An 18817-nucleotide genomic window follows, 5' to 3' on the forward strand; every position below is an offset into this window, starting at 1 on the left:
CATCTATTACAATTTACTATTGATATTGACTCACACTAACATTAATTGAGGGCTTATTTACGTGCCCAGGGTAATATGCTAAACTCATTTTCTCATTTAATTCTCACAAAATCCCTATCCATTCATGCAACACTTCAACAAATGTCTATTGCCAGGCACTGTTGTGGGCAAGCCCGACAAAGCCTCTACCCGGGTGGAGCTTACACGGCAGAGGCAGAGGCAGAGCCTAAAGCAGGAAACAAAATATTTCCGAGCGTGGGGAGAACTATGGCGAAAACAAAGCAGAGGAAGAGGGTGCGAGGGACGGAGAGAGGAGCCACTGCTCTAGGAAGGGGGGTCAGAGACGATCTCGTTGAGGAGGTGACTCCTGAGTGGAGACGACAGATGATGAGACCAAGCCCGCCGTAGGTAAATCTGGAGAAAAGTACGCCAGGCAGGAGGAACGCTGAGTGCAGAAGCCCTGCCTCGAGGGAAATAAGGTGGGAGTATTTGAAGCACGAAAAGAAGACCGCGGTCGCTAGAGCGGAGGAAGAATAGAAAGGCGGGATGTAAAGTTGGAAGGTGGCTACGGCCAGGCCGGCCCCAGGAGACATTCTTGTTTCACGCCGAGCACAGCACGGGAAGCTGCAGGAGGGTGTGGACAGGTGGCTCTGACCGCCATGTGCAAGGAGGAGCTCCCTAGAGGGGACGGACAGACGCTGGCGGTGGTGGGGAAGACGGGCGGCACGCGACGTGTTTTGGAAGCAGCACAGAGAGGGCTTAGCGGAGGCCCGAATGTGGCGGAGAGGGAAGAGGAGCCGGCGAGGACAACGGCAAGGGCGCGCACGGAGCAGCACTGACGGGCCCGTTAACGAGAAGTTAGGAAAACTGGAAGACGGGCACATTGGGAGAGACTCTGTGGACCCAGGTGCTGCTTCTCACATCTTCGTTTTACGGGTCAGTTCACCGCTGCGGAGAGACGGAGTGACCAAGTGCGCCCGACGGGGAAGCTGAATTACCATTTTCACGCACGCGTTTCACGCTCACGGCGCCCCCGTGGTGTTACCGCCAATGCACAGGGAGCCGAGCAACGTGCGGCCCCAGGGCGTGGCGGCTGCACAGCTCGCGCGGCAGAGCCAGCAGCGGGTGTCGGGTCTCACCGCACACGGCTTTCCAATCAAGGGACAGGCCGGGGGGCCGAGGAGGAAGCCTAGGGGGCGGGAGAGGGTCTGAGGTTGGAATGAAACCGCGCCCTCGGGGCCGGCACCCCCGGTGGGACTCCGGGCAAACCCGCGGCTGGGAGCCGGGCACGGACAGCATGGCGGCCAGGACAGGAAGGAGGCTCCCCGCTTCACACACGCACACACACGGCTGCTAATGACAGCGCAGGCCCCGCGACCCCCGCCCAGCCAGGCCTGAGTAACACCCTGTGCACGGGAGCCCCGGCATCTGCATTTTTCAAGTTAGGGCTCCAGCAACCTCCGCCAGACAAACAAGTTTGGGAACTGCGAAAGGACGGCTGGAACCCCGGCAGCCACCCCTACACTAGCAGGCTCAGCGCCGCGGGCCACTCTACACCTGCAGACCTGTTTCCCAAACTGTAAAAGTCGTGGGCGGGGCGGGGGAGAAAACTAAAACTCTGCCTGGGACGCTCGACGTCCCCCTGCGGTGTTATGGGATACAGAGGGGCCGAGGCGTCCCGTGAAGCATTGTGGGACACAGAGGGACTGTCAACCAGTCACCGCCTCCAGCTTGGACTGCACGCCCGCCACGTTTCAATAAACCTGAACGCCCTCTCGGAGCGTCGCCGGACGCCCCGTGACGTAACTGTAAACACCCCTCTTACATCTTGGCGCCGGGAAGGCCAATGAGGCCACCTCGCAAGGAGCAGTGACAGATTTCCGGGGGTGCCTTCGCTTTACGGCTCGCGCTGTGTCGCCGAACCCAAAGGAAGCTGGAGAGCCTTTTACGACAGCGCAGGTCGTGTTTACGGCGCCGGTCGCTGCGCGCGCATCTTCTCTCCTTTCCCGGTTCCTCCGGGTGCCGCTGGTAGTGAGCTCTCGGGCTTGGACTATCTTTCGCCATCCGGGCCGGCTGAGGCCGTTGCAGGTGAGAGGCGCGTTCCGTAGCGTTCGGGAACCTCCGGAGCCGGCTCGGGCGGGGAAGGCCCCCGGAAGAGACCCCCGGTATGTCCCCCGCCTGCCCCCTGTTCCTGCGCTGGGCGGCGCAGGACTCCGCCTCCGGCATCCCAGGCCCCGCACACCGGGACGCGGGGCACGGCCCTGTGGCTGAGGCGCCTGGCCCCACACGCCGCGTAGCGGTCACGGGCTGGACGGATTTGGTAACGTCCGTGGACTCAGTGGGGTCTCGGGGTCGTGTCGAGTTTCTGAGCGAAGCGCCGGGGGTGCCACGCTGAGCGGGCTCGGCTGTGCCCTGAGCGGTGACAGCCCAGGGTTCCGTCCCTCCGTGTGAAACGGAAGGCTGGCGTGGAGCAGCGCTGGTCCCCGGCTGGAAACCGCGCGCGGGGCCGGGGGCGCGGCCGGCGGGGGCGCAGCGAGCACGCGGCCTGCGGTCCCCGGTCCCCGAGGAGCGGCCCCCGCCCCGCCCCGCCCCGCCCCCGGCGCTCGCCGCGGCCTCCTGCTCCCGTTCTGCGCCCGCCTTCCCGACGTGGGTCGGAACCGGGCGGCCTCCCCGGGAAAGTGCCTGCCGGGCCTTGGGCCTCTTGCCTTCTTGAGCTCTGCACACAAGTCGTGTGTTGGTGTTTTTTTAATGTATTTCCAAACATCTATTAAATATAGTCTGAAACCCCAGGTCTGAGGCCGCTGTGCGGCGAGAACGGAGCGGGACGGGTGCTGCGCGGACGGCGGGCGGCCCGGAAGCCAACCGGTTCTGACACGATGCGCAGCCCCGTCCCTTGGCTCGGCCGCGCTCACGTGTTTACCTCCAAGGTGCTGCTTGGGGACCCGTGGGTGACGTGCCCCGCACGGCGCCCGACACTCAGGGGGAGCCGGTAAACACTTACTGGACGGGGACTGGTTTGAGACCGCCGCCCTCCTCGGTCCTCTTCCTGGAGTGGAAGTGAAGGTCGGACTCGGAGGGTGCAGCTCCCGGGTTCATTCGCTTGTTGTCACCCAACTCCTGCTGCTGTCGCCCCTGGAGGAAGCCTTAGTCTCCCCTTCGTGGGACAAAGAGGAGAATGTACTCAATTCAGTGGCCAGTGCTCTTTGATTGCTCTACCCCTGTCGTGCGGGGTCCCTGGTCCCGCTCCCCGCACAAGAACGCAGGACACTGCGCGGCCAAACAGGAGCACCCACGGAGCCCTGGGTAGGGGAGTCACACCACTGTTATTCTCGCTGGCGGCTGGGCGGGAGACACGGGAATAGGAGCCACGCCATCTGCAATCTGCCGCCCGCTTCTCTGCCAACCAACCAACCAACCAACCAACGTGGCCAAGGCAGTTATATCAGTGGCTACGTGGCTGACTGCTTACCGCTGACGGCCGTCTGCTACCCGAGCCCGCACCCCGCCACGTGAGGCTGACAGCCTGCACACCGCTCTCTGGGGCTCTGTCCCTACACCACCCTCCAGAAGTATTTGTGTAATGAGTTTTGCTCTGGGAACTCACCTTCTGAGCATTTTTAGAGGCTTGCAATGGATGGTGGGTGCGTGAGGTTTTGACAGGAACTGTCAGGTGTCTGTCAAGCATCCGTTGGGAGTCCTTGGTTTTCACTCTCCTGAGAGGAGCTACAGCTTTAGGCAGAGTGGACTCCGGAGCCAGACTGCCACGGTTCAAATTTTTCATCAGCTAGCATTGCAACTTTGGGCAATTTCTTAACTTCTCTGTGCCTCGATTTTCTTATCTAAAAAATGGGGGTAATACTGGCCCCTACCTCAGATTGTTGGGGGATTTAGTGAATTTCTGCACGTAAGCACAATGGACAGTGCCTGGTACTGAAAATACTTATGAACATTCGATCTGTGGCCACTTTGTTGGCTGAAGGTTTCTGGTGACCTCTTCAGCTTCCGGCAGGCCTTTTCCTTGGCTCTGTGTCCGCTTGTTCTGCATAAGGATTTGCGTTGGCGACAGGAAATTGGAAGAACAAGAAAAGAAAGTTGAATTTCAGGATATACTCACAGGCTTATTTTTCTCAGACTCCATGTAAATGTATTTTTGCAAGTCTGAATAGCAATTGTGTGGCATTTTACAATGAAAGCATTTCTGTGTGTGTTAACTAATAAGACTTTTCACAGTGATCCTCTGATATAAACAAAATAAGGACCTTACTTATTTTACAGATGAAAAGGCTGAGGCTTAGGGAAGTTAAATATTATATGCCATGGTGAAGGTGTTTCTGAGAACCAGAACTTGGTTATTACACTTGAAAAAAAGTTATATTTTATCCAATCTGTGAGACACCACCAAGTTTAACCAAGCATGATTATTCTATTGTAACACTAAGAAAGAAAAACTGTCAGTTATGACACCCAACCAAGCAGAAGGTGCAAACTCATTTCAAGGATGTTACAGTGGGAAAAAATGAAATATGGTAACTCAGTTTTGTTAGCAGCCTTCTGAGTTAAAAGTATTCGCAAGAAGGGAGTAACTAACAGAGTTCCGTTTTGTGTGTGTGTGTTTTTTTAATTTTATCATTTACGTCTTAGCTTACCTCAAATAGAAGACTTCTTTTACTTGGAGGCCTTTCTTCATGCAGCTACTTATTTATATTTTTTTAAGGTTTAGAAGATGGCAAAGTTCATGACACCCGTGATCCAGGACAACCCCTCTGGCTGGGGTCCCTGTGCAGTCCCCGAGCAGTTTCGGGATATGCCCTACCAGCCATTCAGCAAAGGAGATCGACTAGGAAAGGTATTTGCCTATCAGCAGGAGTTTAGACCTTTTAAGCTGTGGCTGCTACTCTCGGCGAGTTCGTTTCAATTTTATCCTCCCAGAAGCATGATTCCTGTGTTCCTTATAGGGACACCAGCTGAGAAAGGTTGTCACCTCTGGCTACTTCCAGTAGTCACAGGCAGCTGGGTACTTACAAAGGCTTTGTGAGCCAGTCCTTCTGCTACTTGCCCACAGTGTCCTCACTTTTGGGGGTTTCTGGGTCAACAGAAAATTGCCTCATTGACCTGTGCACTATCTTCCCTTGTTGCCCTTACTAGGTTGCAGACTGGACAGGCGCCACGTACCAAGATAAGAGGTACACGAGTAAGTGTTCCCCGACTGACTACCCGATCAGGGCCATGGGAAAACCATTCCTTTTTCTGGTAACCTCCATCGGAAAGTTCTAGAATGGGAACATGCTGCTGATAATAACACCCAGTGTTTAGGAGCATGTTCTAGATTCTGGACACCGACCACATTTTTTTGGAAGTAGCCCCAAAAGTGAGATTGTTCTTTAAAGATGTTGGACCTATTATAGTGGGAGTTTTCCCCTACTTTGGGGAGCCACGAGCCCTTTTGCAAATCTGTTGAGCATATTCCCATTTTGCAGTTCATTGCTTGGGGTTTACTGAACCTGTGTCGCCAGGGGAGTCCAGTTTCAGAATTCTTGGTTTTAAGATCCTGCGGCAGTAAATTGGTTTTTTAACTCCTGTTCTTACAGAATAAGGCAGAGAGTGGAATGGGCTTATCTTGAGTTCCTCAGACTCTGTCTTGACTTCGAATGTTCTTTAGGGCAGAGTTTGTCAAACTTGAATGTGCATATGAGTCACCTGGGAATCCTGTAAAATGACTCGGCGGCGCTGGGGTGAGGCCGTGAGTCTGCGCGTCTGAGATGCACCAGCCGCTGCCGAGGGGCCGGAGGCCGCGCTTAAATAGCAAGGCTTTAGTGTGTCTTTGTAAAGTCTGTGGGTCGTGGTCGTCACACTGTCACCTTTGTCCCCAGATAAATACTCCTCTCAGTTTGGTGGTGGAAGTCAGTATGCGTATTTCCACGAGGAGGATGAGACTAGTTTCCAGCTGGTGGATACAGCGCGCACACAGAAGACGGCCTACCAGCGGAATCGGATGCGGTTTGCACAGGTAGGACTGTTACAGCCTGGGGCTGTCTGTCACCTGCTGCTGAAAGTGTAACCCTGTGAGTGCTGGGGGGAGGAGTCCATGTTATATTAGGTCTCGTAGCAAACCCCAAGTAGCTGTTCAGTGACGAATCGTTCCGAAGTAAACTTTACTAGGACCACGGATGCGTTTAAATGGTTTAGCTTTCTGTTGACCAGTAGCTAGGATACCACGGCCCTGTGCTCAGAATGATCTTTGTGCTGGATGAAAAGGTGCATCTGTGCCTGTTGCTTGTCTTAATTGCTGGGTTGCAGGCTTTATTAAGCAGATGGTCCAGTCGGACCACAGCTTATTACATGAAGAGGCAAATTCAGCAACTCTAATAAAAGCCAATAAACCTACTTCAATAAAAAATATGTGTGTGAATGCCAGTCCAAGCTAATTCCAAGTACTTACTCAGCTAAACCCCCAGACTGTTGATTAGAGTGAAAACAGAGTAAAATGTGCAACTCGGATTTCACCTCCTGAACTTGGGCTGATGGCTTCCCATTAAGTACTGTCCATTGTGAGTCACACCTCCAATATTTTAACATGGGTGTTTTTTCATATTTCCCAGCGAAACCTCCGTAGAGACAAAGATCGACGGAACATGTTACAATTCAACCTGCAGACCCTGCCTAAGAGCGCCAAGCAGAAAGAGAGGTGAGATTCCCATCCTGCCCAAACAAGGTATTCTTCCAAGACTGACCGTACTCTGAGATCACTAGGCCAAAATGGGAGAATGGTTATCTCCCCCACCAGTGCAAAAAAAAAAACACACAACAAAAATACCTTCCTAAAGCTGGGTAAGCCACTGTTTCAACCCTGACATTCTCCAAGGGCCAATTTCAGTTTGTGGCAATATTAAGTCCCTGTTTTTCTTAAAAACCTGCACTGAAAGCACAATTTTCCTGTCTTCCCAGAGAACGCATACGCCTGCAGAAAAAATTCCAGAAACAATTTGGAGTGAGGCAGAAATGGGACCAAAAATCACAGGTAGTGTATCCATACCAGAATTCTCTCTAGGAATTTGATTTTGCTTATTTATTCGGTCTTGGAACAGCTTGAGATGTATTAATAATTCACATACTATGCGATTCACCCGTTCAAAGTGTACAGTTCAGTGGTTTTTCGTACATTCACAGAATTGTACAACCATTCCCATGATGGAATCACACAATACGTGGCCTGTAAGGTGCATCCGCGTTGTAACATGTATCGGGTCTTCATTTGTTTCTATCGCCCTATTCCATCGTGTGGATGGACCCTATTTTGTTTATCCGTTCATCAGCTGGTGGGCATTTGGGTTGTGTCCACTATGAGGAATAATGCTGCTGGTACCATTCCTGTACAGGTGTTTGTGTGGGCATTGTGGGAATAGACGCGTGTGAGCACGAGTTCAGTTACAGTTGTCCAGGTTACACATTGCTGGAGAGGATGCTAGCTGCGTCAAGAACAAATAGCTAAATACTCTGAGAGAAAGCTAAAGGAGCTGCTACAACTTCTTGATGAAATACAAATACATGAAGAGCTGGTGTTCCCTGGGTGGCGTCCTTACCTAGGAGTGGCATTCCCATTTGGTTTTGAATTCTTGATCCCTTCAGTTGTCTTCTAGATTGTACGCTCTGGGATTCGGATTCTGTGTTCTAAAACAGCCAACACAGAGTAAATGTTCCAGACGTTTATTCAGTAAAAGCCCTTCACGCTGTTAACCTGCCTTTTGCTTATGTCTTGCACTGGCTGTGATGTCTTTTCCCTCCAATGGTTTTCTACTACAGAAACCCCGAGACTCTTCGGTTGAAGTTCGTAGTGACTGGGAAGTGAAAGAGGAAATGGACTTTCCCCAGTTAATGAAGATGCGTTACCTGGAAGTATCAGAGCCACAGGACATGTAAGTGGCGTCACCATTGCATACGATTGACAGATGAGCTTAAAAACAATCGCTGCGGGGGGGGGGGGGGGCGGGGGGGAACAGAAAGAAGTTTAGTGGTACTCAACTTCAGATCTCTTTCAACTTCCTGGCATTGCGAGCAAAAGAAAAATAAAATTAAGTTATATAGCTCTTTTTGGCAGAAAGAGAAAAGGAACAAAGGAAAACCAGATTTCTTTCGGTTTCCTGGAATGCTGATCAAAAGAGAAATTAAGTGATACAGCTCCTTTGGCAGGAGCAGAGCTTTTCCTGACATCCAGAGAGCCCTTACCTCAGAGGCCACGTGCGTGGGAACGGCTCAGTGGGGGGCTGGAGCGCCAGTCTTCTGTCTGTCACCCCTCATCTCCCCATCTTTAAGTGGGGGTGGGGCGGAATCAGTGGTGTTCACAGTGTCCTGTGGGGCCACGTCGGGAGCTAAGGAGACGGGTCCTGAGTGAGCACTGAGTTGTCTCCTGCTCTCACTGTCAGACAGTTTCCATCTCGTACATATTAGACCGGGATGAGACGTAGGTGCCGAGGTGTAAGAAAGCGGTGACCCTCTTCCCTTTGCTTTGCATGGCTTGGCTCCTGCAGCGAGTGCTGTGGGGCCCTGGAGTACTACGACAAAGCCTTCGACCGCATCACCACGAGGAGCGAGAAGCCGCTGCGCAGCATCAAGCGCATCTTCCACACGGTCACCACCACCGACGACCCTGTGATCCGAAAGGTGCGCGCTCCCCGCCACCTGAAGGCGCCTGGGAGCCCTCTAGATACAGTCTGCTGAGTCAGAGGGGGATGGGGTGGGTGAACATACAGCCACTCTGCTGGCTGGCCCGTGAGTGCCGGATGCGAATCCTGGCGCTATGCACGTCCTAGCTTCACCTCTCTGGGGCCTTTGCTTTCTCCCTGTGAAGTGGGGTGAACGCACTTACTTACCACGTGCGCCTGGGGTGAGGGTGAAAGGAAGCCTTGTCAGTGCTTGCCTGGAACACGGCGAGTGCTCAGTGAGCTGTGGACACACACGTCCCAGGGTGGAGGCTGCCAGCAGCAGCTCGCTGGCTATACGCACGCGTGTTCTGTGTGGGTGTGGGTGTAACAGCTCTCCCCTCCGCGCGAGTGGGCAACTGGTTCTAAGCACGTCCTCACCTTTTTCCTCTCTTTTGTCCTCTTCACAGCTGGCAAAAACACAGGGGAATGTGTTTGCCACTGACGCCATTCTGGCCACACTGATGAGCTGCACCCGCTCCGTGTATTCCTGGGACATTGTCGTACAGAGAGTCGGGTCCAAGCTCTTCTTTGACAAGAGGGACAACTCTGACTTTGGTAAGAAGCCTGTCTGGGAACAACACAAAGGCGTTGAGTGTTTGTTGGGTCAGAGAAGCTCCCTGGTCCTGGAGGATGAGTAGAAGGTGGTCTGTCTCCCCCCGGGCATGTGGGAACCCCTCCCCGCCTCCTCAGACGGTCACTCAGTCCCTCCCTGGGGCATCAGCTTTCTGAGTCCTCACAGCGCACCGAAATTATGCTTCCAGATGTTACTCATTTGAGTAATACTTTCCTGACCTCTGCCATCTCTCCATAACATCTGTAGTATTTACTTAAGTGTTTTTCTTTAAGCTGGTGGGGTGTGTTTTTTTTACCTCAGTGTATTTGTAAAGGAAAGAATACATATGCACATATCTTACACCATTCGTGTATGTATGTACACACCTGCCATGACTGAAAACCAGGTCACGCGGTAATAACAGCAGTGACACAAAACAGTACAACCATATCGCGTGCCTCAAGCCTTCTCTTTGTTTAAGAGCTAATAAAATCAAACATTCTGTGGAGGAATCCAAAAAGATTGGAAAGGGATAGCTTTTCACGCCGTGATTGAATTTCATGGTAGCACCGAGGGTCATCCAGGAGCACTGCACAGACCCTCCCCTGCACGTCCCACGCGTGGGAGGCCTGTGTTGGTAGACGGCAGTTCTCTGAAGGGGAGGCCTTTGTCACGTGGACCACGTCTCCCCACGGAGCCGTGCACGTCATCGGTGGTTCTTTGTTTCGTGGGTGGGTGACAGGCTGTTTCTTTTGCAGACCTCCTGACGGTGAGTGAGACGGCCAACGAGCCCCCTCAAGACGAGGGTAACTCCTTCAACTCGCCCCGCAACCTGGCCATGGAAGCAACTTACATCAACCACAACTTCTCCCAGCAGTGCCTGAGGATGGTGAGCACTGGCGCTCGTCGGACTCCCTCAACAGCCGCTTTCACTGAGCCCTGCGGCGTGGGCTCTGGGCTTGTGGGATTGGGCGGGGTACATGGGGTCCCTCCCGGTCGCCCAGGGGTTCCGAGCTTGGGCTTTGAGGTCACACTGCCTGACTCTGAAGCCTAGACCCAGCGCTTCATAGCTCTGGTGTCGGGCGTGCTGCCTGTCTATAAAATTAGAACGCTGACAGTGCTTGTCTCGCATGGACGCACTGTGAAGATCCCTTGGATTACTTGACAAATGCACCGTATAGGTACAAAGCTTCCTAGCCCTAGGAAGCTTCATCATGGAGGAGGAAACACAATAAACCCTAAACACATACGGTGTGTGCTGTGGAGAACAGTGAAGCAGGAGGGGTGTGATTGCTAATGAAATGGGATAATGGAACAGTGGACACGTGGAAGCTGTCAGTAAACGCTGTTCCATCCATTGTGATTCACGGGTGCTCGCTTGTGCTCAGAGGGAGCATATAGGCAGACACCACACCGTGAGCTCAGAGCCCTCTCGAGGCTTCCAGGGACCCAGCCTGGCTGTAACTACAGAGGTGCATGGTCTGGCTACTTGGCTTGGCAACAAGTTGGTGCTGTCGCCTAACACTTGTGTCATTTTTGCAGGGGAAAGAAAGATACAACTTCCCCAACCCAAACCCGTTTGTGGAGGACGACATGGATAAGAATGAAATCGCCTCCGTCGCATACCGGTAAGTCACCTCCGGTGGGGTGCACGGACCCGACCCTGTATGGGGGAAATCATCTGAAATTCAGGATCTCAGTGACCAAAGGAGTCCCTTCTTCATTGCAGTTACCGCAGGTGGAAGCTTGGGGATGACATTGACCTGATTGTCCGCTGTGAGCATGACGGCGTCATGACCGGAGCCAATGGGGAAGTGTCCTTCATCAACATCAAGACCCTCAACGAGTGGGATTCCCGGGTGAGGCACCTGCGTCGCCCTGGTGGGGCCCCACGTGTTGTCACCGCTCGCACTGGGGAGCCTCTTGCTGTTCCCCTCGCATGACTGAGAGCTGCCGAGAGTTTTCTTGTCCTCTGAAGTTTCCCCCACTTTGTTCCTCAATGAGAAAGACCATGTGTGAGGGTAACTACCTGCTTCCAGGACTTTCTCCCTCTGTTCTGTTCCGACCTCCTGTCGGCCTCTGCTGTCTGTGCGCATGTGATTTTGATCTCCTTATTATTGGGGCTGGCAGGTTTCCTGTAAGACTGGCAGCTCCTTTTTTTGACCTGTTCTTTCACTTAAGTACAGCCACTGCCTTCTTTTCTATCTTCTGATTCTGTTGCCAGCTCTTTCACTTACTGAACTCGGGGATTCTAAGATTAGCTCAGATTTGGCTCTTCAGGAAGCACCTCGAACGAAACGTGCTGCCTTTGTTTTTCCTTTTTCTGCTCTCACATGCTGGTGCACTATGACTGTTGGGCTGTTACCCTTTCTGGAGCTGCCCAGGCTTATGTGCCTGAATTCGAAGTGGGCGGCAGTGTTCCCGGGTGCCACTGTGCAGTCAAGGGTCCTCGAGGGGAGGGACAGCTCCTGGATTGAATGGGTGTCCTGTGCGGTGGCGTACAGAGGGCCATGTGCTATCCTCATTACAGCCAAGGGATTGGCCTTGAACACCGCTGATGAGCGTTCCTAGGTTCCTTAGCCCCAGCCCTGCCGAAGCAGCACTGGGAGGCTGGCTGTGGTCTTCGCTCTGGCCCCGTGGCCTTCACCACCATGACCCCCCTGTGGCATGTGGCACCCTTGTATCGATGTGGCTTTGCCCTCAGTCACTACCTACATTACTCCGTCTCGCACATTTCTCGACTCCCTTCACGTGTTTTTTGCTGGTTCCTCTCCTTTTTGACCCTTAGGGAGCATTCCCTTAGGGTCAGCCCCTCCATAGCTCTTTTTGCTATAATTATCTCTTCACACAGTTATCTTTTGTTCCATAACAAATTAACAACCTTAGAGGCTTAAAATGACGTCCATTAGTCATAGTTTGGTAGGTCAGAAATCCAGCATCACGTGGCTTGGTCCTCTGCTCAGGGTAGCAGAAAGTTGAAATCAAGGTGTCAGCAGAGCTGAACACATCTAGAGGTTCTGGAAGAAAATCCACTTCCAAGCTCATTCTAGTTGGCAGAATTCAGTTCCTTCCAGTTGTAGGGCTTTTGCCAGCTATCCGCTGGGGCCTCTCGGTTCCTAGAGACCACCCACATTCCTTCTCCATCTTCAAACCAGCAACAGCAAGTCTTTCTCATGCGCCTAATCTCTTGACTTCTGTCTGATCGCTACACCCAGATTTAAGAGCCCTGTGGTTAGGGGAGGCCCACCCAAATGGTCTCCCTAGCTTAAGGACCTTAACTAATTACAGCTGCAGAATCTCTCGACATATAGTCATGGTGGTGATATTTCATCCTAGTCACAGGTACCACCCACGCTCCAAGGTGGGATTCTGCAACGGCAAGGGTCATTGGGGTCATCCTAGAATTCTGCCTGCCCCAAGCCTCACCCTTGAACTTTAAAACATGTTTCCTCGCATCTCCTCTGACTCCCCGTTCCATTGTGTTCCTGCTAAAACACCTTGCCCTTCCTGTGTCCTCATTCCTATCATTACCTGTGTCTTGCCTGTCTATCAGCTTTGTCTTTGTCCTGCTCACTTAGGCTCAGAGCCTCAAACCCCTCCAACTCCTGCACGCTTCTCTCTTGCTGCCACGTACGGGCTGTCTTCTCCCCCAGTGCTGGATCTCACTGGCCTCACCCTAGTTTAGGACCCCATTCCGTATACCTCTTACTTTGTATTGTCTCCTAACTTCCCCCTCCTTACCACCCCATTCAGTGTATCTGTGCCGCTTAACTGTCCAAACCACTGCTTCCGTCCGTCATGCAGCGTGGTTGTAGAAGACTTCCTGTGCCACAGCAAACTCACAAGGGGACTGCAGAATGTTTGTAATTTTAGAGGAAAGAGACATCTGTCAGAATACTAGTCCTAAGTAGCTTGATACCGTGTTTCCCCGAAAACAAGACTGGGTCTTATATTAAGTTTTGCTCCAAAAGACGCATTAGGGCTTATGTTCAGGGGATGTCGTCCTGAAAAATCATGCTAGGGCTTATTTTCGGGTTAGGTCTTCTTTTTGGGGAAACGCGGTAAAAGGGACTCTTCAGTGTTTCTTTGGGCTATTATTGCTATGAACCAAGAAGGTTTGGAAAGCTCTACCATGAGACTTTCAACCAGTCACTTCACTCTGAGGCCAAGTTCACTATCTGTAAAATAGGCGGCTGGAGAAGATGATCTCTGGGGTCTCGTCCTGCTTTGTCTGCTCACACGTGTACATACAACGCCGACTCTGACCTCACGCTCTGCGGGCCCCCACCCCCACCCAGGACTAATCCAGCCTGTCTGTCTCCCCTGCCTCTCAGGTCACTCCACCTCCAGCCTCTGCCAGGGTTCTGCACTTGGTTAGCTGCAGCTCTTCCTCTGTGCAACCCTTCCTTACCACAAAACACACAGCACACACCCACCTCTGCCATTGACACGGCACTGTTTCTAACTGGTATGTGTGTACGTCCTCGTCTGGCTGAGCTCTTCTGAAGAGAGGACGTGCCTGCTGTGTGGCAGGCTGGGCAAGGCCGGGGCCTTGTCTTTGGCTCTTAACTGAGAAGTCTTACCTCGGATTTACCTGCGGCCTCACCCACCTCCTCGTCAAGCCCAGCAGGGAGCTCCTTTTCTGCCCAAAGAGGTACCAGAGCCTTCAGCGAAGCCTGCCTTCACTCCCGTAACCGGTGCTTTCCTTCCGCAGCACTGTAACGGCGTTGACTGGCGTCAGAAGCTGGACTCCCAGCGAGGGGCCGTCATCGCCACCGAGCTGAAGAACAACAGCTACAAGTTGGCGCGGTGGACCTGCTGTGCTTTGCTGGCTGGATCCGAGTACCTGAAGCTTGGGTGAGATTCCTGTCCAGGAGTTGTGAACTCATCTTCCGGGAGGAGGGCTCTGCGGGTAGGGAGACGGGCTCGCCGTTTCCCTTTCCCTCGGGAAGAGCATGTGGCAGGGTCCCCTGTGCCCTGGTGTTTGCCCCGGGCGTTGCTGTGTCTCCGGGCCGGCCTGCCCCCACCACTAACACCGCCTCCCCACTAGTTACGTGTCCCGGTACCATGTGAAAGACTCGTCGCGCCACGTCATCCTGGGCACGCAGCAGTTCAAGCCCAATGAGTTTGCCAGCCAGATCAACCTGAGCGTGGAGAACGCCTGGGGTATCCTACGCTGCGTCATCGACATCTGCATGAAGCTGGAGGAGGGCAAGTACCTCATCCTCAAGGACCCCAACAAGCAGGTCATCCGCGTCTATAGCCTGCCCGACGGCACCTTCAGCTCCGACGAGGACGACGAGGAGGAGGAGGAAGAGGAGGAGGAGGAAGAAGGTTCGTGGCGAGCCTCTTTCGAGGGGGGAGCGAGCTCTACGGCCGTCGTGCTCTTGAACCTTGATGTAAAACGAGCATTCCCGGAGGCTTGACTTAATTTGGGGAAGCATTCACTCAGCTCCAGGAGCCGCTTCAAGGGCTTTGGGTCACGTGCAGGGGATGGGAGGAGAGTGGTCTCTTAGAGGCGAGGGTGAGAAAGATGATGACGTCCCTGATGTCAGCCAGTGGGCTGGAGGAGACAGCTGCCCGGCTTAGTTACCCCGGCTGCAGCTGTCTTTCCTGCTTCCACGGCTAGTGACTGAAGGCGGACTCTTAGCCCTGTGAGAGGAGGTGTTGCAAACCATAGCAGTTCACCAGTTTGACGTGGCTCATTTTTCTAACATTTTATATCTTTCAGAGGAAGAAACTTAAGGAGCTGGAGTTTGTAAAGCCACCAAGCCTAGGAGGGCCTTGGATGCCTGGTGGAATCTTTGTCTGATACTTGGGAATAAAGTATAAGTCTCTCCAGTCTCACTCTCATTGCGTGCCTGCATTACGATTCACGGCCCTTCGTCCTTCTCCAAGTAGCCCTTGGGAGAGGGAGGGTGACATACAGAAGTTTCTGTCTGGAGGTCATAACCTGGGTTCCATCATTTGTTCTTGAGCATTATTAGTCTTACATTCCTGTTGGAGGGTAAATGCCCTAGATTTTTCTGTCCTGGGAACCCGGTGGAATTATCCTTTCCTGGAGGTCCCCATGAGAAGTCCATTTCCACAAGCATGAGTGCCTGCTGGCTGTGCGCCATAACCAGCTGCTGCCCTTAGAGACACAAATCACTAGGAAAAGGTGAAGCAGGCACAGTCTTTGGAACTTGAGGTGGGTGGCAGCTCCCAGAGGAGACGGCGTCAGAAGATTTTGACACGTTCCACTGAGTGGTGATCATATGGTTTGTGAATTGTTTCCAAGCTTAGCATGGGCTGGTGACAGTCTCACGTCATAAACATCAGCTACAGATGTTTAGGATATGTAAAGTTGTTTTTATAAGGGAATAGTGTTCTGTTCTTGACACCCTGAAGTAATTACGCTGCCAGGTACACTAAGCTTTCTAGAAATAGCTCATCTGAGCCTGACACAGAACTTACGATACTGCTGGAAGTCATACCATTGTACAGATAAGGAAATAGGCTCAGCTTTTGAGTCACATTCCTAAAGTTACTATTTTAATCAAAATAATTGAGCCTCAAAAACTAAGCAAAAATGTATTGAACTTTGTTAGAGTTACTAGGAAGATAAAGCATAAAGGTGCTCCTTAGGGCGTTTTCAATGTAAGTGAAATGTTAAAAAGTGGGCGTTAAAGTGGTGTGACGTGCTAAGGGGTTTCAAAATTAGGCCGCTGCTTACCAAGCTGCCTCTTGAACACTCATGATGCACTCCAGTGGGATTTGCTGTGACTGATGGGCAGGTAGAAGTACGTTTCACGCTCACTCAAAACTGCACAACGGCTTCCACATATTTCTTTGAGCTGTGCCCTTTCACCTTCCCTGCGTGGGACCACCACGTTGACTGCTGAAAACAATCCTTACTCACAACCCTGCCATAGCATCCTGCTCCCTACCGTCCAGGCTGTCTCAGCTCAAGGCCCTGCCACAGCCAACAGTCCTAATTTCCTGCTACCCACCAAAAGACCAGCAACAACTTTAAGGACTTAAATAATTGACCAGCCCCCATTCTCAAATCTTCACAGCCACCAAGTAGACCTCGCTACTTTACTTTCAGTTAGAATTTTCCCTGGCCTGTCTGCGTTCAATGTTCAACAAATGCTCACTGAGGGCCTCCTGCATGCCCACGATCCTGGAGAAAGCACTGAGGTCACCAGAGTGAAAAAGACTGTGCTCTAGTGGAGCTTTTCTCTGATGCTCATACAGGCTGTGAAAATTACTGGTAAGTGGCATTGCTTAGTGGGTCTTTTGGCAGGGAGGTCACAGCTACTATTTTTAGTGGAAAGCTCCAGCCATGCAAAGCTGGAAGACTACAGAGTTCTTTCCATACTAGGCATGGCTACCTGCCCATGAGAACTCAGCCCCATCTCACTGGACTGCTTAATGCCCCTTGAAGGTTCCTGACCTTCCCTCAAATGCACTGTGTTCTGCCCATGTAAATCTTAAGAAAAATTAGGACATTTTAACCATAATCGACGGGCCTGTGGGAGGAGCTAGGGTTGATGGTAGGAGTTCCTGCCGTGGTAACGAGAACAAGAACATGACAGGAAGACCTCTATGGTGGTAACTGCCCCTCCCCAGAGCTTCTTCCCTTCTGTCAGTTGCCCCTCCATCTTGGTCTGGTTCAGAAGCTCGCCATATTTGCATACACTGAATCATAATCCTTTTTCCTCAGTACTTTTGATGACGTAATACCTACTTGATGGTTTCCAAGTCGACGATCACATTCCACCTCTGGAAAACCAGCTACGATCACCCAGTACACTTCAATGGCGGGTCAGATTCATCCTCCTGCCATTCTCTATGTTCCCTCTGCTTCAGCCACCCAGTTACTGTGCGTTAGCGGGTTTGTGTTTAAGTACCTTTAACACTAGGCCACTTTGTTTACAACATTTCCAAGCTTGTAAAACATGATGCATGAATAAAAAATGTTTTGGGGGCCGGCCCGGTGGCTCAGGTGGTTAGAGCTCCATGCTCCTAACTCCGAAGGCTGCTGGTTCGATTCCCACATGGGCCAATGGGCTCTCAACCACAAAGTTGCCAGTTCAACTCCTCGAGTCCCACAAGGGATGGTGGGCAACGCCCCCTGCAACTAGGATTGAACACGGCACCTTGAGCTGAGCTGCCGCTGAGCTCCCAGATGGCTCAGTTGGTTGGAGTGCGTCCTCTCAACCACAAGGTTGCTGGTTCGACTCCCACAAGGGATGGTGGGCTGTGCCCCCTGCAACTAGAAAACGGCAACTAGAAAACGGCAACTGGACCTGGAGCTGAGCTGCGCCCTCCACAACTAAGACTGAAAGGACAACAACTTGACTTGGAAAAACAAGGCCTGGAAGTACACACTGTTCCCCAATAAAGTCCTGTTCCCCTTCCCCAATTAAAAAAAAAAAATTAGGTTGTCTTTTAAAAAAAAAAAAAAAAAAACGTTTTGGAAGGAGTCCATAATTTGAAATAAAGGGGGGCAGGGGTGGTTCCAGGCTCCACGTCTTAACTGTGTGATCTTGAATCACCCCTAAACCTCCATTTGGCCAGTAACTACAGAATGCTGGAAACAGAATCGGGGCCTACCCCACCCGTTGGTGGAAGATCAAGTCAGTCATGAATGTTTCTTGTAAACAGTAGACTGAATTATTGTAGTGTCCAGGTGAGAACTTTCAAACCTCCAAATAATTTTTATAAAATTTTGAGCCAAACCAAGCATATGCCTTGAAGCAAGATCTCAACAGATTGAGAAAAATGCTTCTCAGAAGGATGGTTTGCAGTTTCTTTTATGCATTTGGAATTAAGGAGGGAATGTAAGGAAAACTACAAGAGGGTGGGAGAAAGCGAGGCAGGATCCGGTTACAGGATAATTAAGGTTCATGTGCTCTCAGCCCTTCCGCTTAAGGGGGTCTGAACACAGGCATATAAAGATGTGTTGAGCATAGAAACACTGGACAGTGCTTGCTTTAAGGCAAAGATAAACCTTTTTACTAAAGTTATGTGCCTGGGGCATGACTACTGACCAGGACCTGCCCGGTTAGTAATTTATTAGGTTGGTGCAAAAGTAATGGAGGTTTAAAAGGTTAAAAATTGCAAAAACCGCCATTTTTGCACCAATGTAATATGATCAGAGCACCGTGAGATACACTACTTTCTATAGAACCCCTTTTTTTGTCCATAGTAGCAAATACTTGTTAATTGATTTTTCTGTCCTAGCTTCACCAACCTGGCTTTCAGTCGCCAAAACCTGGGCAGCCGACTATTCTTGGACTACAGTCACGGTGCAGTATAAACGCTGTGAATTTTTCCAAAACAATCAGCTCCCCTGTGTCACGACTGGAAAAGCACAGCTTGAAAACAACAGCCCCCAGCCGGTGCCGGATCAGTTCTGCAGCCCCGCCACTCCCAGCACCGCACGCTGGCCGCCGGCGGGGAGCAGCACGTGAAGGGCTCTCCTGCGCGGCCTAGACACCGAGGCCGCCGGACCGCCCCGGCGCGCTGCGCGATGCGCACGTGACCCCGCGCTCTGCCATTGGCCGGGCGGGAGGGC

The 18817-nt window shown here is 52.0% G+C and overlaps 1 protein-coding gene across 3 annotated transcripts; it reads left to right on the forward strand.

Annotated features, from left to right (window-relative positions):
• The first annotated feature begins 251 nt into the window (after positions 1 to 251).
• On the forward strand, positions 252 to 15104 carry EIF3D (eukaryotic translation initiation factor 3 subunit D). Of its 3 annotated transcripts, none has more exons than XM_081059072.1 (15): positions 252 to 2088; positions 4715 to 4846; positions 5146 to 5191; positions 5871 to 6007; positions 6600 to 6685; positions 6946 to 7018; positions 7801 to 7913; positions 8526 to 8658; positions 9107 to 9254; positions 10011 to 10141; positions 10795 to 10880; positions 10982 to 11111; positions 13967 to 14109; positions 14303 to 14586; positions 14984 to 15104. In XM_081059072.1, the coding sequence occupies exons 2-15, from the start codon at positions 4724 to 4726 to the stop codon at positions 14995 to 14997; spliced, it is 1647 nt and encodes a 548-aa protein (XP_080915198.1). In that variant the 5' UTR covers positions 252 to 2088; positions 4715 to 4723; the 3' UTR covers positions 14998 to 15104. The 3 variants fall into 3 exon arrangements, with proteins under 3 accessions (XP_080915198.1, XP_080915199.1, XP_080915200.1); XM_081059073.1 differs by having other exon boundaries at positions 900 to 2165; XM_081059074.1 differs by lacking the exon at positions 252 to 2088 and adding an exon at positions 3129 to 4138.
• Positions 15105 to 18817: the final 3713 nt, after the last annotated feature.

The sequence above is a fragment of the Rhinolophus hipposideros genome, assembly GCF_964194185.1.
Source record: "Rhinolophus hipposideros genome assembly, chromosome: 9".
In the NCBI taxonomy this organism is placed as follows: Eukaryota; Metazoa; Chordata; class Mammalia; order Chiroptera; family Rhinolophidae; genus Rhinolophus; species Rhinolophus hipposideros.

What these genes read in the sequence shown, in the direction of transcription:
- EIF3D (XM_081059072.1), top strand. Translation starts at nt 4,724, where the DNA reads ATGGCAAAGTTCATGACACCCGTGATCCAGGACAACCCCTCTGGCTGG. An exon ending in AATGGGACCAAAAATCACAG is followed by an intron (nt 7,019 to 7,800) that starts GTAGTGTATCCA and finishes TTTCTACTACAG; the next exon opens with AAACCCCGAGACTCTTCGGT. An exon ending in ATCGCCTCCGTCGCATACCG is followed by an intron (nt 10,881 to 10,981) that starts GTAAGTCACCTC and finishes TCTTCATTGCAG; the next exon opens with TTACCGCAGGTGGAAGCTTG.